Genomic DNA, 21958 nt, shown 5'->3' with positions numbered 1-21958 from the left:
GAATGACAATGTGTCTGTAATATAAGGTTTATTATAGATATAACACCCCATTCAGATGTGTGAGCTGCTCTGTGACACAAGGACTCGCAGTGACACATGGAGCTTTCAGTTTGATTGCGCAATGTTCATGTCTAGTTCACAAGATGTATGCATGCCACAGACATTGCATATAGCAATATTTCCTTTGCACAACTCAAAAGGGGTGCAGTCGGGGACATGCCGGCAGGATTAGATGTGCCTGACCATGGCGAATGTCTCTTGAGCGTGATCAGATTGCTCCGAATACTGTTTTGATGCGTGATAGTATTTAGAACACTGTCAGACTGCACTTAGAGCCCACCTCAACTGCCATTCAATATTTTTCCACTTCAACTGCGCCACAAATGTTTTGAACATGAGCAAAACATTCAGGGCGGCCGCACGACCATGCCTGATTGTTTAGACTGCTCTGAGATTGCTATCTGATGTTTCTGAATGCATCTCGACATGTCCAGAATATGGGTCAAATTTTCATTTTTGGATTCGGCCTCATTCGGCCTCTAGTGTGACGGGGGTATAAGACATGCAGCGTCAGTGAATTGGTGACTCTTAATTGACTGTAGGTGTGACTGAGTTTGTCTGTCTAGATGGGCTGGCCCTGCTATACACCGACTGGTATCGTCCACATCTTACCCAATGACTGCTGGGATTGACTAACCCTAATCCCCCACCCCAACACTTAATTTGAGTAATGGAATTTCTAAAATGAATGAATGAAAATCACTGTTGCTGGTATAAAATTACTTTCTTCAAAGTTTTGAGCTTAGTGAATGTTTGGATATGCTAAGGTTGATGTTTTCTTTTTTAATGCATATATGTGCGTGGATCTTGCAACGTTTTTGTAAAGAGATTTGCTGAAAGGCAAAATGATGTGTTTGGCTGACTTTAGAAACAAGTTAATATTTGATGACCATTATGTTGTTATTGACCCCTGTGAGTACTGGTCGGGTTCTCATGGGTCAGATGTACTCACATGCACAGGTGTGTTGGTCTGCAAGAAGTTCATAACCATGGTGACAGGAGCAAACATATGAACCAAGCATGTTAAAGCAGATCTGAGAGCAGTGTGGTCGTGATGCATCTTCAGGTTCTGACCAAGCGCACTCATCTATGTCTGATGAGAAAGTTAATGCAGCACAGGATGATGATGATGCAGTGGAGGATGAGTGAAGTGACAGAAAAGCAAACAGAACTATAAGATCTACCTTTCGCCTGGTACTGAGCGGAGAATCCGATATTTTGGTGCAGCTCTGGGTTGGTGTCGTCACTTTGGAATATGAGGGTGAGTTTGTTCCCTGGAGACAAGATAGGCTGGTTGCCAGGGTGATGTCCATCAGCAGAATTTTCCTGGCCACAAAACTTTCCAAGAACTTTTTTGTTATACTGAATCTGTAAAATAAAAATTGTGGAAAGGCTAGACCAACAAAGCAGCCACATTCATTTGCACTAAAAATAGAATCTAACTCAAAGTGAGGAAACTGCAGTGTGAAATCCCCGGGTGAGTATGAGCTGAGCTTGCAGAAAACATCTATATTATTTATTATGACTGTTGACAGAAAAGGTGCTGCTGTTCCATGTGCCTGAGCACTGTTGTAGCCAAGTCACATAAAGTCACACCCGAGGTTCATTGGAATTAGAACACAAGTGCAAGTAACGAAGATTATGTCACGTTTAAGTCTTCGTACATAGTACATTTTGCAGAGCATAATAGATTCTGCTGGGACTGTATTTGGTTCCCAGCCAAACAGAGTTAAATCAGCCCTATCATAGTGTCTATGAAGTTGGTCAAATCTAATAAGCATCATTTATACAAGTGAAGTGACGCAAAGCTTGCTCATTTTACAGGGAGTCCTAAACAGGAAGTGCCAAATTCTTAATCCACAGCAAAACAGGAAATGTTCAAATGTCAAACACTTCCTGGATTGACAGACGAGATCCCATGGAATCTTGTGGGAACTCAGTGGCAAGCTCACACTCAAACAGGAAGTGCCAATTTTCAGTCACAGTGAAACAGGAAATGTCAAATGTTGAACACATCCTGGCATGGGTGGAGCTAGAGCAGAGACCAGGGTTTCACTGGACTCCCCTGAAATCTGATTGGACACAGATGATTGACATGTCACAGCACCACACGTCTGGTTGAAAAGAGCTGCATTTTGAAATCAATGAGTCACATTGACCTCTAGGTTCCTCCTGTCCAGTAGTTTGTGCTGTGTACCACAAAAAGTTCTAATCCACCTTAGTAGAAGAAAAATGTTTGCTTCAGATTTGAACTGAACACGTCGTTTGAACTATGGACTTCTAATGACACCATACTTATATTGGTGAGTAAATGGCCATATTTTATCCCAGAAATGAGGGCCAGGTTGTTAAAAGCAGCATTTCTCCTTTAATTCAGGTTGCCTTATATACACATGTTTAAGCTAACAGACAGCAGCTGGTTCATGCTCTGTTGGCTTATTAGTGCAGCAGATAACTGAAACAATCCTTCAAATGGTGATACAAGCATCAAATTCAGCACAAATACAGCTGGAGTAAAATTAATGAAGCAACTTTAACTTCTGACCCCTGTAAAACTGAAACTGACCTTTGTCACCGTTCTTGCTGCTTTTACCTCATAACTCCATAACATTCAGTCACAGGTTGTCCAAAGTATACCTTTTTGGAATCTTTATGATCAGGCAAATAATGTGGTGTGGTTTTCTATATGATTGGAGCATCTTTCATTTTGACCCCTGTGTTCTTCAATTGACCCCTACCTGGCTGCCTATGAAAATTCAAGTGGCCAATCAGTTTTTTCAAAAGAGTTAATGTCTATGGATTATTTGTGCAGAATTTGATGCTTGTATCACCATTTGCAGGATTCCACTCTAAATATTCTCTTATCTGCTGCACTATATATGAGATGTAAGATGCTGCTCCTCAGTGTTTCTCAGTTGCCCTCAAAAGTATTGGAACACTTGGTATTTCACACATTTTAATTTGTGTAGGCCATTTCAAAGACATTTTTTTTTCTAAAATTATCTTCCTTAACTCAAACTGAAGGCAATTCTCTACATCTTGATATAAATGAATTAAAAATATAAAATCCAGCTTCCTGATTAAGTGGGGTAGAGGAGGATTTTCTTAAAAAGAAGACCTGAAAGTTCAGCTACAATTTGACAGAAAGTACATCTGAGATGTACTTTGAGCCTAGATTTGATGTTTTGATGAAAGAAACTTTTGTATTTCTTCATAATTGATGTAAATAAAGTCCAAGACATATTCAGTGACTTGGAAATGTTCATGTTTCCATCCCCTGACTTGTCTAAAGAAAAGTGGCAATAAAACTGATTATTATTTACAGGTTTTATCAAGTTTTAGAGATTTGCTTTCAGTTTGAGTTTGAGGAAAATAATTTAAGAAATTTTTATTCTTTATTTTTTATTTTTGTATTTCTTGTATTTAAAATGGCATAAACAAATTAAAATGTGTGAAATTCCAAGTGTTCCAATACTTTTGGAGGGCACAGTATCCTAACCTTATGATGAGTGCAAAATGACTGTGGTATTATTACTGTTTTGTTTAAGAATGTTTAATTTTCACTGTTGCTGCACTTTGTGTCAAATCATAGTCATATAATATATCATATTGATATGAAAATTCAGTAAGGTATATCTTCTATGATACATTCCAAATCTAAGGTGGAACTCTACTAGTGTTTACTAAGGTACACCGAAATATCTTTAAAAAAAAAAAAAAGAGAGAGAGAGTAGAGCCACTTCGGTGCCTGGTCTTGAGAACCAGGGATGGTAGGTTGAAAAGCTTTTTTATCCCATGGGAACTCTCCTTACCCACCCAAGCAGCTCAAGAATATGAACAGCATATATATAAGTGACATTTACATGACAATTTATATGACAATATTGAGATACGATAATTTGGCCATATTGTACAGCCCTACTGTCAACTAGCTGAAAACTTTGAATATTGATTTACATCTACATTAAAAAAATGCTTAAAGTGGCAGGGGGCTAAGAGGGCTGTAATTATGGGGGTCAGCTGAAAAGCAAAAAAAGAAAAATGCTTAAAAAGGTCGGGGGGGAGATATGGGGGTGCAGAGCCCCTCCAAAAGTTGAAAGGCAAAATAAGGAAAATGCTTAAAAAGGCGGGGGGTCTGGGGGAGCGGAGCACCCCCCAGAAACTGAAAGGTTTTAGTCATACTCATGTTCCCAAGAACCATTTACTGAAAAAAAAAACCCTGAAGGACATGGTTAGATGGCGAGGAGCTTTTCCAGGCATGTGAGAGGCAAATAAAGAAAAATGCCTAAAAAGGCAGGGAGTCTGGGGGGCAGAGCCCCCCCCCCAAAGCTGAAAGGTTTTTGCCATGCTAATGCTCCCCTAAGCATTTACTCAAAATAAAGTCTAAAGGACCTAAATGACATTGTGAGATGCTGATGAGCTTCGCTCGTTCATGTCCGCGACATATGCATATTACTATGGTATAGAGTTGGCTTAGCTTCATTTGGAGGGGGACTACAGTCCTAGTCCACAGTCATTTTGACCTTGTGAAAACCCTCATGGGTAATTTCCTGCTTCACTGACATAAATAGCATCAATAAAATCACTGATTTACTAAATTATGTCTATTTTACAGTGAAGTCTTTCAATGATCTGCATAGTTGTGAACACTGGATTTTAGTCCAACATCCACTGAAAAGTGGATGGCAAAGGTCTCGGCCTTGCTCGTGAATGTCATTCTGAGATGGCGTGCCAATATAAAAAATAAATAAAATAAATTGAATGAAACTGCCTGGTCTGGAATATGTAGACGTCATTACATTTTGGAACAAATCCAGTTAAAAGAGCAATTGCAGACACACACAAAACATATGAGAAAGCAGGGATGTTCATTAATGAAGCAATTTGTACAAAAAAGGTAGTTGTAACATCAAATGAAATCCTTACAACTTTGAGGTGCATCTACAAAATGGAACAGATCCAGGATATTTTGAGGGCTTTTATTTTCATGATTGTTGTGTGTTTTGGGCAGTTTTGGGCCTTGTATTGCGCTCTAATGTCTAGTTGGAACTCCATTTGTGAATTTACTGGATGTGTACTTCAAGTAGGAACTTTACCCACATGACATCATCAGTAAAAGTTTGTTTTCAGTGGATGTTGGACTCAGCTAAAGTTGTGTTTGTTGCCCAGGCAGTGGCAAAGGTTGTCAGATGGTATCGATTTTAGGCCTTAAAATCCCAGTAATGCGTTCAGATGATGACTTAATTGGTTTGGCTTTATTCTGTGAGTTGCAGCTGGAAGGAGGTGGTGTATGAGACTGACAACAAAAAAAAATGTCTATTAACCATTCAAATGCAACCATCTGATCATGAGTTTGGTGTCCTAAACACACATAAGGTCACTATACAATCCAGCCATCCACTCATTCTCTTTGATAGTTGATCATAATACTAACACAAGCCGTTAGAATCCTTTCTTTAGTATCTAAGAAGTCTATTAAAGTGTTCTGGACTTCTGATTTTGTTTCCCCTCAGATGCTTTCATACGATTAGATTTACACCAAGTAACTTGAATAAGCTGTATGTCAGTGACATATAAAAAGTTCAGGGGCCTCATGTACAAAGGCTGCGTGTGCACAAAAACGTGGCGTACGTCCTCCTCCACACTTACGTTCAGATGTATCAAAAGTGAAATGACCGTGGAAATGTGCGTTGCATCACACAAAATTCCTGGCTGGCGTACACGTCTCTACAGCTATTGGTCCACTGTCGATACATAGAGGTGATGCTGGGAACCGTTAATAGTGTGAAAACAAGAAGTCATCAGAGTGACGTGCACATTAGAGATGTACTGATGAGCAATTAACACACCCACGTGTATGTCCACCCACAATTATATGGGTGGATATAAAAGCATGCGCAAAGTGATGCGTAAAATGGCATTGATGCTACTAACAATAGCTGGGTTAGCGTTGTTAGTAGACCTTGCAAATGGTGCAATCCAACGTGAGTGTGTATTCAGGGATGGTGAGGATTTACTTTCAAATGAAGAGATTTCGTTTATCAAGGCCAGTGTTGCTGGAGTTGTGCGCAGAACTGCAGCCGGCCCAGAGTGCAATACGAGGTCTGTCAATAAAGTATAGGTCCTTTTTATTTTTTTCAAAAACTATATGGATTTCATATATATGTTTTTACGTCAGACATGCTTGAACCCTCATGTGCATGCGTGAGTTTTTCCACGCCTGTCGGTGACGTCATTCGCCTGTGAGCACTCCTTGTGGGAGGAGTCGTCCAGCCCATCGTCGGAATTCCTTTGTCTGAGAAGTTGCTGAGAGACTGGCGCTTTGTTTGATCAAAATTTTTTCTAAACCTGTGAGACACATCGAAGTGGACACGGTTCGAAAAATTAAGCTGGTTTTCAGTGAAAATTTTAACAGCTGATGAGAGATTTTGAGGAGATACTGTCGCTTTAAGGACTTCCCACGGTGTGAGACGTCACGCAGCGCTCTCAGGCGTCGTCGTCAGCCTGTTTCAAGCTGAAAACCTCCACATTTCAGGCTCTATTGATCCAGGACGTCGTGAGAGAACAGAGAAGTTTCAGAAGAAGTCGGTTTCAGCATTTTATCCGGATATTCCACTGTTAAAGGAGATTTTTTTAATGAAAGACGTGCGGACGGATTGCAGCATCGGCTCGCAGCCGCCGCGACGCTCCGCCACAGGAAAAACACCTCCGTTGGAAGCCTTAAGGACAAGTTGGAACATGTCCAGCTGTTAAACAATTTCTCATATACTCACTCCACTGAAAGCCATCAAAAGCCGCCTGGATTTTACAAATGGTTATCAACACGGAGGTGTTTTTCCTGTGCCGCCGCACCGCGCCGGCTGCGTCCCGACGCGCGGACCCGTCTGCACGTCTTTCATTAAAAAAATCTCCTTTAACAGTGGAATATCCGGATAAAATGCTGAAACCGACTTCTTCTGAAACTTCTCTGTTCTCTCACGATGTCCTGGATCAACAGAGCCTGAAATGTGGAGGTTTTCAGCGTGAAACAGGCTGACGACGGCGCCTGAGAGCGCTGCACGACGTCTCGCACCGTGGGAAGTCCTTAAAGCGACAGTATCACCTCAAAATCTCTCATCAGCCGTTAAAATTTTCACTGAAAACCAGCTTAATTTTTCGAACCGTGTCCACTTCAATGTGTCTCACAGGTTTAGAAAAAATTTTGATCAAACAAAGCGCCAGTCTCTCAGCAACTTCTCAGACAAAGGAATTCCGACGAGGGGCTGGACGACTCCTCCCACAAGGAGTGTTCACAGGCGGATGACGTCACCGACAGGTGTGGAAAAACTCACGCATGCGCACGAGGGTTCAAGCATGTCTGACGTAAAAACATATGAATGAAATCCATATACTTTTTGAAAAAATAAAAAGGACCTATACTTTATTGACAGCCCTCGTATAGCGAGGAGCCAGGGAGTGTCTGTGCCCACACAGGTGCTGACCACACTGGGCTTCCTGGCAACAGGGGCATTCCAGCATGAGCTGGCTGATTGGTCAGGAGTGTGCCAGTCAACCTTGCGCTGAACCATGCCAGCTGCATGGAATGCAATCATTGAATGTCATCCAGGTACATCACATTAAAGCACAATTTGCAGCAAGTGCCGCTTTCCCTAATGTAATCAAAGCTATTGACTACACACATATTGCTATAAAGGCGCCATCACATGGTGAATTTGTTTTTGTTAATAGGAAACAATTTCATTCCAACAATGTTCAAATCATATGTGATGCACAAATGCACTGGGTTGGGTTGGGATAAGAAAGTGGCACAGTGCACGATGGATGGCGGCTTGGCCGCTTGAGTAAATAGCTTATTTGTGTAATTGTTACGAACAAAAACCAGTGTGGGCACATTTGGGCATATGCACATTCAAATATGTTCTTTGGTATTATTTGTTATTATTATTCTTTGTTATTATGTGTTTTCTTTTTCTTGATGGTGAAACTAGAGAGCTTCTTAACAGGCCCCTGATTGTCTCTCTGTGTTCAGTATTGCTCAATAAACACGGGTGTAAAGTTGTGAATGTCACACACTGTCAACTGCGGAGCACCTCACCTTTTTAACTTCTGTGTGTGTGCACTGCTCTGAGCCCACAGTGGCTATGGCCTCACACACGCATGCTCCCACTAACATTTTTCCCATTTCATGTTTATTTCATTTGCAAGGGTACCAAATAAACTATCCCTGCATGTCTCCACTTCATTTCCAGTCACTTGGTATAATTTCTTTTCTGTGTTCATATTTACTGATCTGACTGAGTGGGGATTCCCAGCTCCAAGGGCCTAGTTACACAAATTTGCATATTTAAATTGGGGTGTGGAAAGGGAGGAGCTTGGTGCATGTGCGCTCAGTTCCACGTTGATTGAGATGTACAAATGGAATGTGCTTGGATCCATGGGTATGCACACTTTGATACACCTGAATTTCTTTGTACTTACGCCAGTTTCTGGGTTTTGGCGGACGCCATGTTTCAGTAGGAAATCCATGCAAGTCTTTCTACATGAGGCCCCTGGTCCAGACTGTCTGTGATTAACAGGCTTGGGGAGTAACGGAATACATGTAACGGCGTTACGTAATTAGGATACAAAAAAAGGGTAACTGTATTCCGCTACAGTTACAGAAAAAAAGACGTATTCAGATTACAGGTATATTTAGTAAAAATGGGGATTACTTCGCAGGATTACAATTTTAATGCATTTTATATTATCTGTATATAAATTTTTTTTTTCTTTGAAACGAAAACGTCCCTTCATGAACAGTGACATGACGTCTCCTAACTGGGCAAAATATTGACGAAGTTCCCGGATGTTAATGCATTTTCAATGGAGATCCGTGACTGGACACACTCAGAAAAATGCTCGCGAAGTACGTGTTAAAAAATGCCATTTTGACCTGGATATCGAGCCAGTAAAATTAAATTACATTAAATTACGTCAGGAAAGTATTAAACTTACTCGGACACACACACATTCCCAAATATTAGTGTTGAAAGTTACACGGATCTGCACTGTTCAAGCTGCTGAGCTGAGGCGTCCTGCTGCAGCAGCTGTTCAGCGCAGCTCAGCTCCTAAACCATTACAATACATTTATATATATATATATATATATATATATATATATATATATATATATATATATATATATATTATATTTTTACACAATTATCCTTTATTGACCGAGTTTCATTCATGAAGTCAGTGGTGTGGGTACACATCTCTCTGTGTGGGTGTGACTGTGAGCGGCACAGCGCGGGTCATTATAATCTCATTATTTTAAGGTGCAAATTAAAAAAAATCCCCAGTCTTGTCGAACAATTTTAATCACTAACGATAAGTATTTTAACTAGACATTGGTCTAGCAGTGGAAAATATCAACTAGACATACGTGGTCTGTCCATAAATTAACGGTCCTTTTTATTTTTTTTTTTAAAACTATATGGATTTCATTCATATGTTTTTACGTCAGACATGCTTGAACCCTTGTGCGCATGCGTGAGTTTTTCCACGCCTGTCGGTGACGTCATTCGTCTGTGAGCACGCCTTGTGGAAGGAGTGGTCCCGCCCCCTCGTCGGATTTTCATTGTCTGGAAATGGCGGAATGAAAAGGACTTTTTTTCCATCAGAATTTTTTCAGAAGCTGTTAGAGACTGGCACCTAGAAACCATTCGAAAAATTTATCTGGCTTTCAGTGAAAATTTTACGGGCCTCACAGAGAATAAGGACTTTAACTACAGCTTTAAGGACCCCTTTAAGGACGGTCGGTGCACCGCGCTGCGAGCTGCGACGATGCGGCACAAACCACTGGATCATTTCTAAGCTGATGGCTCTGTGGATGCTCTTTCTCTGGTTATCACAAGACCTGGACATCAGCCATTTTCCAGCAGATTTCACTTTTAACAAGAGCTTTTGTCATGGAAAACCGCGCGGAGGCTTCGCGCGTCACGACCGATTCGCTGATGAAGCGAGACAAAGGAACACCTCCGTTTCGGAGTGTTAGAGGACAAGTTGGGACATGTCCAGCTCTCCACAAGTTCTTTTATACTCACTCGACTGGTAAGCACTGAAAGCCGAGATAGACATGTCCCAACTTGTCCACAGACAAAGTGACAAGAAGAACCAAAACCACTTACTTATAGAAGGAAATATTGTCTCCCTTGTTCCTCCGTTTGTGGCTTTGCCAACATGCGCAGCTTTCCGACATATTCCACCTGTTTCTTGAACTTCTATGCGCGCAAATCACTAACTTGCCCGGAATTAAAATGGCGACCACGCCTCCTTACTGACAGTATTTACTTAATGGTTTTCATTATGCTGTTGTTCTTATTTTGAAAGTTCAATAAGTGGACTGATGTGTTAAACATGGTGCAAATTTACTGAACAAGTAGTAGACTTTTTTTGTTTTGTATATTCTTCTGCAAGCCACTTTTAATTACAAATTCATCCCCACACACCTGAGTTTTCATTATCCTTCATTTGGCATTTTTTGTTGAAAATTTTGCAGGTGAACACTGGGTGTGTTTAAAACAATATTGTGGTGCTCTTAGTTCATAATGTGAAGTAAAACAGCATGCCATGTAAAAGAAACAGTTTTATTTTTGCTTAATAAACTACTATGTGGTCAAGACTATTTATATTTAGTTTCTTTTGTCTGTATTAGCATATTTGATATTGGAGTAATCCAGAAGTAATTGAAAGTAATCAAATTACATTACTTTAATATTATGGTACTTGGAATACGTTACTTATTTTTCAACAGGTAACTAGTAACTGTATCGGAATACATTTTTAAAGTAACCCTCCCAACCCTGGTGATTAAGTCTGAATCAGTAAAATCCATAAAAACTGCTCAAATAATAAAGGCTATAGTATTTTTCTGTGTGATGTGCATTGCAGAATCTTGCTGACTGTAACGGCGTCGTAATAGCAGTCTGCAGAAGCTTCGATATCCAGATGTGTGAAGGTGAGTTGAATCTGGTAGCCGTCAGGTACAGTGAGGTCCCACTGCTTCAGCACATTGGCAGGGTACGGCTGTGGGTACTGGGGGGAATGGACCTCACCATACATTACAGGCTCGGGGTCAGGCAGCCGCCAGCACTCGCACATGGACGCTAACAGAAACCTGGAAATGTTTGAAGACTGAGTTTGATCTGTTTGCATGTTTGATGACTGAGCTACTGGTCCAAAGTTGATGTAAATAAATGTTAAAAAACAACAAAGGGCAACAGAATCAATGCAAGTTCACCAAACAAAATAATGTGGAGGTACACTAAGATGACACACACAATACATAGCAGCCCTTTGTAATGATGACTCACATTAGTAGCAAATACAATGTTACTCCACATTGAAATGAAAAAAATCAGTTTTGGATTTAAAACCTTACCAGATGATGCAAAAGCTCCACTTCATTTTTACATTAAATAGATTCCTGTACGAATGAATCCACTTCAGCAAACCAAATGTCTCCTATGTCATTAAAGTTGAACATTAATGTCACAAACTCTGTCTCTGTTAGGGTTTAGCAACTCACTGTGACAATTCCGGGAAGGTTTTGTTTGTCTTGGCAATAACAAATGAAAGCTTGACTTTGAATAACAGAGTAACATGGCCAATAGACAATACTCTGACAGCCACATCCCATGTACAAAAAAATTACTAAAGAAATGTACATTTTACTTCATCGTGGGTGAGAAGAAAAGAGCAACCAGATAAATCAAGATGTATGTTTATTGTTAGGGCTGGGGTTAAGCTGCTGTTTACTCTGTGGCTTGCTGCCTCTGCTGGTTTGGTATGATGTACCAATCTCAAGTGTACAGAAGTTATAACATACAACTACAACAAAAAAGGTGGCAAAACTCAAACATTCCAAAGTAACTCATTGCAATAGAGTTTTTTTTTTAACTTATCTTTATTAACATGATCATTAGAAACTTTCAGTTCAAGTTACCTTATACAATTGCAGAAGATAATTACAGATATAACAGGTAAATTATAATTAAATTTATACACTGTGTCCATATTATACATATACATAAAGAAAATACAGCCTGCATTATAACAAGAAAAACAAAAAGGAATGAGCAAAACAGTTCAGTTTGAGAAGTATCTTTGGATCGCAGCCTATTCGTCCATAAATGATTCCGTTTTCATTTGTTGACCTGCAGTTATTCGCGCCATATGGTACATTTCTTGTCATTTGTTCCTCCATTGAGCAATAGTGTGTGTGTTGGGGGGGGGGGGGGTTGAACCATGAGACCATAATCATTTTCTTGGCAATTAAAAGTAATATTTTTTGCAAAGGAAAAGCATATTTTAAATTCATTTTGTATATCTTTCCAATAATTTGTTAACCTCAACTCAAAATTTTAAGGTTGTTCAGATAAGTTACTTTTCTTCTTGAGACGGAGTTGAAAGTTAATTTTAATAAGATATCTACAGTTTTAAAAGTGTCCAGTTAACCATAAAACCATAAAAATAATTTACAGTTATCAACTTAATAGTTATTGACATGTTATTGACATTTTAAATTGTAGCTCAAAGAGCGACAATGCTACCTAACACTTTACTTTATTAAAGATTAATAGAACCAGCTACCCCCAAACCCCACAGATCCAGTACGAGCATACTTGGGATTTGGCACAAGTTTTACAGCAAAATACCCTTCCTGACACAACACCAGCTCTACATGGAGAAAGACACTCATAGCTTCTGATGTTCTGAAGCAGCCTTACTCTTCTTCACCTTGCTGATTTGACAGGTTCAGGTGTGATCAGAGCCGACGGAGTGAAGCAGACTGGAACAACTGCTTGAAGGCATCAGTCACCAAGGAAGCCTGAGTCTAGAGGTGGGCGGATCGATCCTAATATCGATAATATCAATACCAACTCTGGTATTGATACTGAACGATCCTCGTGTAAAAAGATCGATACTCAAGCTTTTTTTCTCTCGCGCAGGCACTGACTGCTGCACACGCAGATTCATCAAAGTCTACTCTCTGTAAGACCAGCACTGCGCAGTGTCACACAACACGGAGCACGGAGCAGCGCACCCTTGTATTGTGGTTTGTCAGCCCTCTACCTCAGGAGATTTTCTTTTAAGTTGTGTTGAGTGATATTTTTTTAAACAAAAATGTTGATTGTGATAATAAAGTATTTTGTTGTCACGTACAATGTTTGGCGAAATTCTGTCCTAGGTCTTTTGGATCCTTTGGATCTATGAAGCTTAAATATGAAAAGGTATCAGTATCAATATCGGCGATACTGGGCCTGTATTTACTTGGTATCGGATCAATACCAAAATTCCCCGTATCGCCCACCTCTACCTGAGTCCATGTGCAGAACATGCAGCTCCATAATAACTGGTGTCCAAGAAATTGTCATTTGTTCAGCAAACTTACTTCATATAAGTTGAAAATTAATTAATCTAAGGCCCTGTCCACATGTTCACAGGTATTTTGTGAAATGTAGCTTTTTCTATGCCTTTTGTCCGCATCCAAACAGTTATTTTTGTCACTGAAAATGGAGTTTTTACAAAAGGCATTCCAAGGTGAAGCTTTTCAGAAACTCCATTTAAGTGTTTATGTGTAGCCAAGGAAAACTGAGTTTTTTGTCTTTTCTGGCCAACATGGCTATATGGTTAGTTATATCACCACCTGACATGTTTAGCCGCATGTTCTCCTTGAATTGCTGGCTGTCTGAGTGGTGTCCAAAAAATGAGGTGGGCTTCATTGATAATTGGCAAAGCTTCTGGGGAAAACCTGGTCTTGTTAGGAGAGACGGCATCCATCCCACTTTAGAGGGAGCAGCTCTCATTTCTAGAAATCTGGCCAATTTTTTGGGATCCTCCAAACTGTGACTGTCTAGCGTTGGGACCAGGAGGCAGAGCTGTGGTCTTATACACCTCTCTGCAGCTTCTCTCCCCCTGCCATCCCCCTATTACCCCATCCCCGTAGAGACGGTGCCTGCTCCCAGACCACCAATAACTAGCAAAAATCTATTTAAGCATAAAAATTCAAAAAGAAAAAATAATATAGCACCTTCAATTGCACCACAGACTAAAACAGTTAAATGTGGTCTATTAAACATTAGGTCTCTTTCTTCTAAGTCCCTGTTGGTAAATGATATAATAATTGATCAACGTATTGATTTATTCTGCCTAACAGAAACTTGGTTACAGCAGGATGAATATGTTAGTTTAAATGAGTCAACACCCCTGAGTCACACTAACTGTCAGAATGCTCGTAGCACGGGCCGGGGCGGAGGATTAGCAGCAATCTTCCATTCCAGCTTATTAATTAATCAAAAACCTAGACAGAGCTTTAATTCATTTGAAAGCTTGTCTCTTAGTCTTGTCCATCCAAATTGGAAGTCCCAAAAACCAGTTTTATTTGTTATTATCTATCGTCCACCTGGTCGTTACTGTGAGTTTCTCTGTGAATTTTCAGACCTTTTGTCTGACTTAGTGCTTAGCTCAGATAAGATAATTATAGTGGGCGATTTTAACATCCACACAGATGCTGAGAATGACAGCCTCAACACTGCATTTAATCTATTATTAGACTCTATCGGCTTTGCTCAAAAAGTAAATGAGTCCACCCACCACTTTAATCATATTTTAGATCTTGTTCTGACTTATGGTATGGAAATAGAAGACTTAACAGTATTCCCTGAAAACTCCCTTCTGTCTGATCATTTTTTAATAACATTTACATTTACTCTGATGGACTACCCTGCAGTGGGGAATAAGTTTCATTACACTAGAAGTCTTTCAGAAAGCGCTGTAACTAGGTTTAAGGATATGATTCCTTCTTTATGTTCTCTAATGCCATATACCAACACAGAGCAGAGTAGCTACCTAAACTCTGTAAGGGAGTTAGAGTATCTTGTCAATAGTTTTACATCCTCATTGAAGACAACTTTGGATGCTGTAGCTCCTCTGAAAAAGAGAGCTTTAAATCAGAAGTGTCTGACTCCGTGGTATAACTCACAAACTCGTAGCTTAAAGCAGATAACCCGTAAGTTGGAGAGGAAATGGCGTCTCACTAATTTAGAAGATCTTCACTTAGCCTGGAAAAAGAGTTTGTTGCTCTATAAGAAAGCCCTTCGTGAAGCTAGGACATCTTTCTACTCATCACTAATTGAAGAAAATAAGAACCCCAGGTTTCTTTTCAGCACTGTAGCCAGGCTGACAAAGAGTCAGAGCTCTATTGAGCTGAGTATTCCATTAACTTTAACTAGTAATGACTTCATGACTTTCTTTGCTAACAAAATTTTGACTATTAGAGAAAAAATTACTCATAACCATCCCAAAGATGTATCGTTATCTTTGGCTGCTTTCAGTGATGCCGGTATTTGGTTAGACTCTTTCTCTCCGATTGTTCTGTCTGAGTTATTTTCATTAGTTACTTCATCCAAACCATCAACATGCTTATTAGACCCCATTCCTGCCAGGCTGCTCAAGGAAGTCCTACCATTATTTAATGCTTCAATCTTAAATATGATCAATCTATCTTTGTTAGTTGGTTATGTACCACAGGCCTTTAAGGTGGCAGTAATTAAACCATTACTTAAAAAGCCATCACTTGACCCAGCTATCTTAGCTAATTATAGGCCAATCTCCAACCTTCCTTTTCTCTCAAAGATTCTTCAGAGGGTAGTTGTAAAACAGCTAACTGATCACCTGCAGAGGAATGGTCTATTTGAAGAGTTTCAGTCAGGTTTTAGAATTCATCATAGTACAGAAACAGCATTAGTGAAGGTTACAAATGATCTTCTTATGGCTTCGGACAGTGGACTTATCTCTGTGCTTGTTCTGTTGGACCTCAGTGCTGCTTTTGATACTGTTGACCATAAAATTTTATTACAGAGATTAGAGCATGTCATAGGTATTAAAGGCATTGCGCTGCGGTGGTTTGAATCATATTTGTCTAATAGATTACAGTTTGTTCATGTAAATGGGGAATCTTCTTCACAGACTAAAGTTAATTATGGAGTTCCACAAGGTTCTGTGCTAGGACCAATTTTATTCACTTTATACATGCTTCCCTTGGGCAGTATTATTAGACGGTATTGCTTAAATTTTCATTGTTACGCAGATGATACCCAGCTTTATCTATCCATGAAGCCAGAGGATACGCACCAATTAGCTAAACTGCAGGATTGTCTTACAGACATAAAGACATGGATGACCTCTAATTTCCTGCTTTTAAACTCAGATAAAACTGAAGTTATTGTACTTGGCCCCACAAATCTTAGAAGCATGATGTCTAACCAGATCGTTACTCTGGATGGCATTACCCTGATCTCTAGTAATACTGTGAGAAATCTTGGAGTTATTTTTGATCAGGATATGTCATTCAAAGCGCATATTAAACAAATATGTAGGACTGCCTTTTTGCATTTACGCAATATCTCTAAAATCAGAAAGGTCTTGTCTCAGAGTGATGCTGAAAAACTAATTCATGCATTTGTTTCCTCTAGGCTGGACTATTGTAATTCATTATTATCAGGTTGTCCTAAAAGTTCCCTAAAAAGCCTTCAGTTGGTTCAGAATGCTGCAGCTAGAGTACTGACGGGGACTAGCAGGAGAGAGCATATCTCACCCGTGTTGGCCTCCCTTCATTGGCTTCCTGTTAATGCTAGAATAGAATTTAAAATTCTTCTTCCTACTTATAAGGTTTTGAATAATCAGGTCCCATCTTATCTTAGGGACCTCATAGTACCATATTACCCCATTAGAGCGCTTCTCTCTCAGACTGCGGGCTTACTTGTAGTTCCTAGGGTTTGTAAGAGTAGAATGGGAGGCAGAGCCTTCAGCTTTCAGGCTCCTCTCCTGTGGAACCAGCTCCCAATTCAGATCAGGGAGACAGATACCCTCTCTACTTTTAAGATTAGGCTTAAAACTTTCCTTTTCGCTAAGGCTTATAGTTAGGGCTGGATCGGGTGACCCTGGACCATCCCTTGGTTATGTTGCTTTAGACGTAGACTGTGTTTCATAATTATTGTATGGCCTTGCCTTGCAATGTGGAGCGCCTTGGGGCAACTGTTTGTTGTGATTTGGCGCTATACAAGAAAAAAGTTGATTGATTGATTGATTGACTGTTGCTCTGGCAAGTACTTGACTTGTGCCTCTGAAAAAGAAACTTTAGAAATCTCCATTTCCAGTTTAACAGAAGAGAAGGTTAAGGGGTACACATCATAGCAGGGGACCTAGACTGATTTAAAACCAATGCTGCCTAAATTCCATCAGCGTGTTAAGTTTGCCACAAGGGGAGCAAACACACTGGAAAAAGTCTCTGCTCAAACATCAAGCAGGGCTTCAGGGCTAAGTCACTGCCACACATGAGCCAATCAGAACATATGTCCTTGCTCCTAATCCCAGCATACACCTATCTCAGGAAGACTGCTCTTATTGCATCCAGAACATGGCCTGAAGATGCCCTTCTTGGGGGGGGAATGAGTCTACATACTGGGATGAGGTGGAATGGGTATGGGTGGTACACAGAAGATAACTTGCTTCTGAACACAACTAAGACCAAGGACATTATCATCAACTACAGGAGGAAATAGACAACAGTGGGGACTTGGTGGAGAGAATCCTGGGCTTCCGGTTTTTGGACATCCACATCAAGGAGGACTTGACCTGGAGCTCCACCCCCCAGACCCCCCTAATTACAGCCCTCTTAGCCCCCTGCCACTTTAAGCATTTTTTTTTTAATGTTGATGTAAATTAATATCCAAAGTTTTCAGCTAGTTGACAGTAGGGCTGTACAATATGGTCAAATCATCATATCTCAATATTGTCATATCAGTATGATATACCATATGATATGACTATGATTTGACACAAAGTGCAGCAACAGTGAAAATTAAACATTCTTAAACAAAACAGTAATAATACCACACTCATTTTGCACTCATCATAAGGTTAGGATACTGTGCCCTCCAAAAGTATTGGAACACTTTTTAATTTGTTTATGCCATTTTAAATACAAGAAATACAAAAAATATGAAGAACATTTTTCAAAAATGATTTTCCTCAAACTCAAACTGAAAGCAAATCTCTAAAACCTGATAATATCTGTATATAATAATCAGGTTTATTGCCAGTTTTCTTCAGACAAGTCAAGGAATGGAAACATGAACATTTCCAAGTCACTGAATATGTATTGGACTTTATTTACATCAATTATGAAGAAATACAAAAGTTTCTTTCACCAAAACATCAAATCTAGGCTCAAAGTACATCTCAGATGTACTTTCTGGCAAATTGTAGCTGAATTTTCAGGTCTTCTTTTTAAGACAATCCTCCTCTACACCACTTCATCAGAAAGATGGATTTTATATTTTTAATTAATTCATATCAAGTTGTAGAGATTTGCTTTCAGTTTGAGTTTAAGGAAGATAACTTTAGATGTATTTATTTATCTAAAGTTGTCACTGGTGTGTCACTCAGACAGCAAAATTAAGAGTTTATTTAATCAACAGCTGCCTGCTTGTTTAAAAATCACTGGAAAAACACACATATATAAGGCAACCCGAATTAAAGAAGAAATGCCACTTTTAACAACCTGGACCTCATTTCTGGCATAAAATACGGTCATTTACTCACCAGTATAACTTTGGTGTTATTACTGGTTCAAATGACATGTTCAGTTCAAATCTGAGGTAAACATTTTTCATCTTCTACGGAGGTGGATTAGAACTTTTTGTGGTACACAGCACCAACTAGTGGACAGGAGGAACCTAGCAGTCAATATCTCTCTGATTTCAAAATGCAGCCCTTTTCAACCAGACGTGCGGTGCCGTGACACGTCAATCATCTGTGTCCAATCCAATTTCAGGGGAGTCCAGTGCAACCCTGGCCTCCGCTCTAGCTCCACCCATGCCAGGAAGTGTTCAACATTTGACATTTCCTGTTTCACTGTGGACTCAAAATTTGGCACTTCCTTTTTGGGACTCCCTGTACCATAGAGCAAGCTTCGCTCGTACAAGAGTCAACTCATCCTGGACAGTCACTGTATGAACTGCTACCTTCGAGCAAACAGTTCAGCACAATAAAAACATGGACAAATAGATTAAAAATAATAAAAAAACTGAAGGGTTGGAGATCTACTTGAAACTAGTGGAATTGTAGCTTAGATGGTGCTCTTTGGTTAAGGGCAGGATGAAGTAATAACAACACCTCATGTGTACCAAGGCTCTTGTCTTTAGGAAAGTTTAAAATGCCTTTATTTTAGTGGGCAAGTTTACATGTTAAAATCAAGCAATTCAGCACGTTTCAGCATCGAGCCTTTGTCAGATTAAAAAACAGTTTCTATCTCAAAGCAGTACTTAATGCTGCGTAAACTGACTCTGTGTGAGATATTCAATATGATGGTGTAAGACCAGCTGAATGCAGAAACATAGCATTTCATTCCATTCTGTGCAACATCCTGTGTAATACTGAAATTTTATTCTCACTTTTACATTTTTATGTAGTACGTCTTTCATTTTACATCTTTGGCCCTGGTTTGTGATTGGCATGTGATGTGGTATGTAGTTAATTGAGAGTAGTTTTTGTTGTATGTGTGAGATGTTTTTGTCACACCACTGGAGGGAGGTGTGCAATTTCTTTGCAATCAATCTGCAATGACAACAAAGAATTAATTGAACTGAATTGAACTGAATAAACATGCCTCTGCATGGGGCAGTGGGCTATGGCTCGCGACTAGATGGAGGGATTAGATTTGGTTTAAAATACAACTTTTCAATTAATTTGTCAAAAAGATTCCCTTTGATACATAAGTGATTAAAAAAAACTAATCATCAAAGACTTTGCTATTATTGCTGATTACACAATGATTCCATATTTTTATTTGGTTGATCATCACATTATTTTTGATTTCATGGACAATGAAGTACTTTTGTCCTTCAGCATTTCCACTCTAATCTTTTCCTGCTGTGTCCATTGTGCTTTGAATCCAGTTGACATAACTGCTCACTCTTGTATAATAACCCTTGTACTTTTTCTGCCTACAGGGAGGTCCCCACGACACAATACCAATCAGACAATAAGGCCCGATGTTGTTTTTGTTTCCACTCCCCAACATGGGCATTACTACGGGACCTCCGCTGTCTTTCTTGCAGCTGTCTATCTGTGGCGCTCCAGCACAGAACATGTTCCTAGTGAAACGTAACGGGTTGTTATTTGGAGAAAGAGGTGTTTTCTTGCACTCACTGATGGAGTAGACTGTTATATGAGCATATTTTAAGGTGGGAGATACATGTCCCGTATCTGTCACTCCCCATCCAGACACTGTGCCTTGTTCATTTTCCGCCAGGCCCCTGTTTACCAGCGGCAAACAAATGGGGAGGAGGTTTGGGCCAAACTGGACTCTGGAAGATAACCTGATCAGAGCAATGTCATTATCAAAGTCAAGACGGTTAGGAACACCTGTCTGAAAACCAGGATGAATTATGATCTTTTCACTCTGCAGGGCGACTACATCGGAGGCCAGTCGCCCGTCGACAAGTCCGCCATAGAGGCGTAAAGAGGAATCCTCGACCCCGTCCACCACATGAGCTGCAGTCACAGCCCACCGGTCGCTGATCAGCGACGCTCCTCCTCTGCTCGGCACTTTGATTAAAAGTTGCCAAGGTATCTGCCCCAGTTCTGCGTCGCGACCTCCCATAATTCTGCCTGTGTTTACAATATCTTCTTCAGTCTTCCCACACACTGAAAGGTGCAAAAAGACAACAGTTTATAAGGAATTAACATAAAAAAAGATGATTAATATGAGAAAATGTGGAAGTAAGAAGTCCTGCCTTCAATGCAGCGAGGCATTTCCTCTTTCTTCCTGACTGATACCCACTTGCCACTGCTGTTACACGTGTATGTGTCTGAAAGAGCAGGAAGACAGAGGTCGGGAATAAGAGGATGAGAGGACCAGTAGTAGCCAGTAAACCAGTATTGATCAGTATGTCTGGTATTTATATTATGTTTTTGTATTTATACTTATATTTGCAAACTGTTTTTCTTTTTTATTTTCACTTTTGATACTCTGTGTGCTTCTTACCCTGTGTGCTGCTATACAATGCTTCTGGAACCTCAATTTCCCTGAGGAAGTCTTCCCAAGGGATCAATAAAGGTCTATCTAATCTAATCTAATATTTGTGAGACAACACTAACACTGTCAAAGCAACAACATATTTCTTTTTTTTAAAGAAAAGAAAAGACATTTGGAAAGGTAAAGCTCAGTCCTACCATTATTTAATGCTTCAATCTTAAATATGATCAATCTATCTTTGTTAGTTGGTTATGTACCACAGGCCTTTAAGGTGGCAGTAATTAAACCATTACTTAAAAAGCCATCACTTGATCCAGCTATCTTAGCTAATTATAGGCCAATCTCCAACCTTCCTTTTCTCTCAAAGATTCTTGAGAGGGTAGTTGTAAAACAGCTAACTGATCACCTGCAGAGGAATGGCCTATTTGAAGAGTTTCAGTCAGGTTTTAGAATTCATCATAGTACAGAAACAGCATTAGTGAAGGTTACAAATGATCTTCTTATGGCTTCGGACAGTGGACTTATCTCTGTGCTTGTTCTGTTAGACCTCAGTGCTGCTTTTGATACTGTTGACCATAAAATTTTATTACAGAGATTAGAGCATGTCATAGGTATTAAAGGCACTGCGCTGCGGTGGTTTGAATCATATTTGTCTAATAGATTACAGTTTGTTCATGTAAATGGGGAATCTTCTTCACAGACTAAAGTTAATTATGGAGTTCCACAAGGTTCTGTGCTAGGACCAATTTTATTCACTTTATACATGCTTCCCTTGGGCAGTATTATTAGACGGTATTGCTTAAATTTTCATTG

The 21958-nt window shown here is 39.8% G+C and overlaps 1 protein-coding gene across 1 annotated transcript in view; it reads right to left on the bottom strand.

Moving 5' to 3' along the window:
- The window catches only part of LOC117513470, a 63994-nt gene that overhangs the window by 18938 nt on the left and 23098 nt on the right, over positions 1 to 21958 (bottom strand). Inside the window, exons 10-15 of the mRNA XM_034173651.1 lie at positions 20904 to 20978; positions 20030 to 20814; positions 11483 to 11565; positions 11005 to 11218; positions 1245 to 1428; positions 1013 to 1153 (exon numbers count right to left, since the gene is read on the bottom strand). Of these exons, the coding sequence (XP_034029542.1) occupies positions 1013 to 1153; positions 1245 to 1428; positions 11005 to 11218; positions 11483 to 11565; positions 20030 to 20814; positions 20904 to 20978 (1482 nt within the window). The remainder of the gene's footprint in view (positions 1 to 1012; positions 1154 to 1244; positions 1429 to 11004; positions 11219 to 11482; positions 11566 to 20029; positions 20815 to 20903; positions 20979 to 21958) is intronic.

This window comes from Thalassophryne amazonica, chromosome 7 (genome assembly GCF_902500255.1).
Source record: "Thalassophryne amazonica chromosome 7, fThaAma1.1, whole genome shotgun sequence".
In the NCBI taxonomy this organism is placed as follows: domain Eukaryota; kingdom Metazoa; phylum Chordata; class Actinopteri; order Batrachoidiformes; family Batrachoididae; genus Thalassophryne; species Thalassophryne amazonica.
The sequence above is the reverse complement of the archived record's forward strand: the minus strand, read 5'-3'. Positions and strand labels throughout refer to the sequence as shown.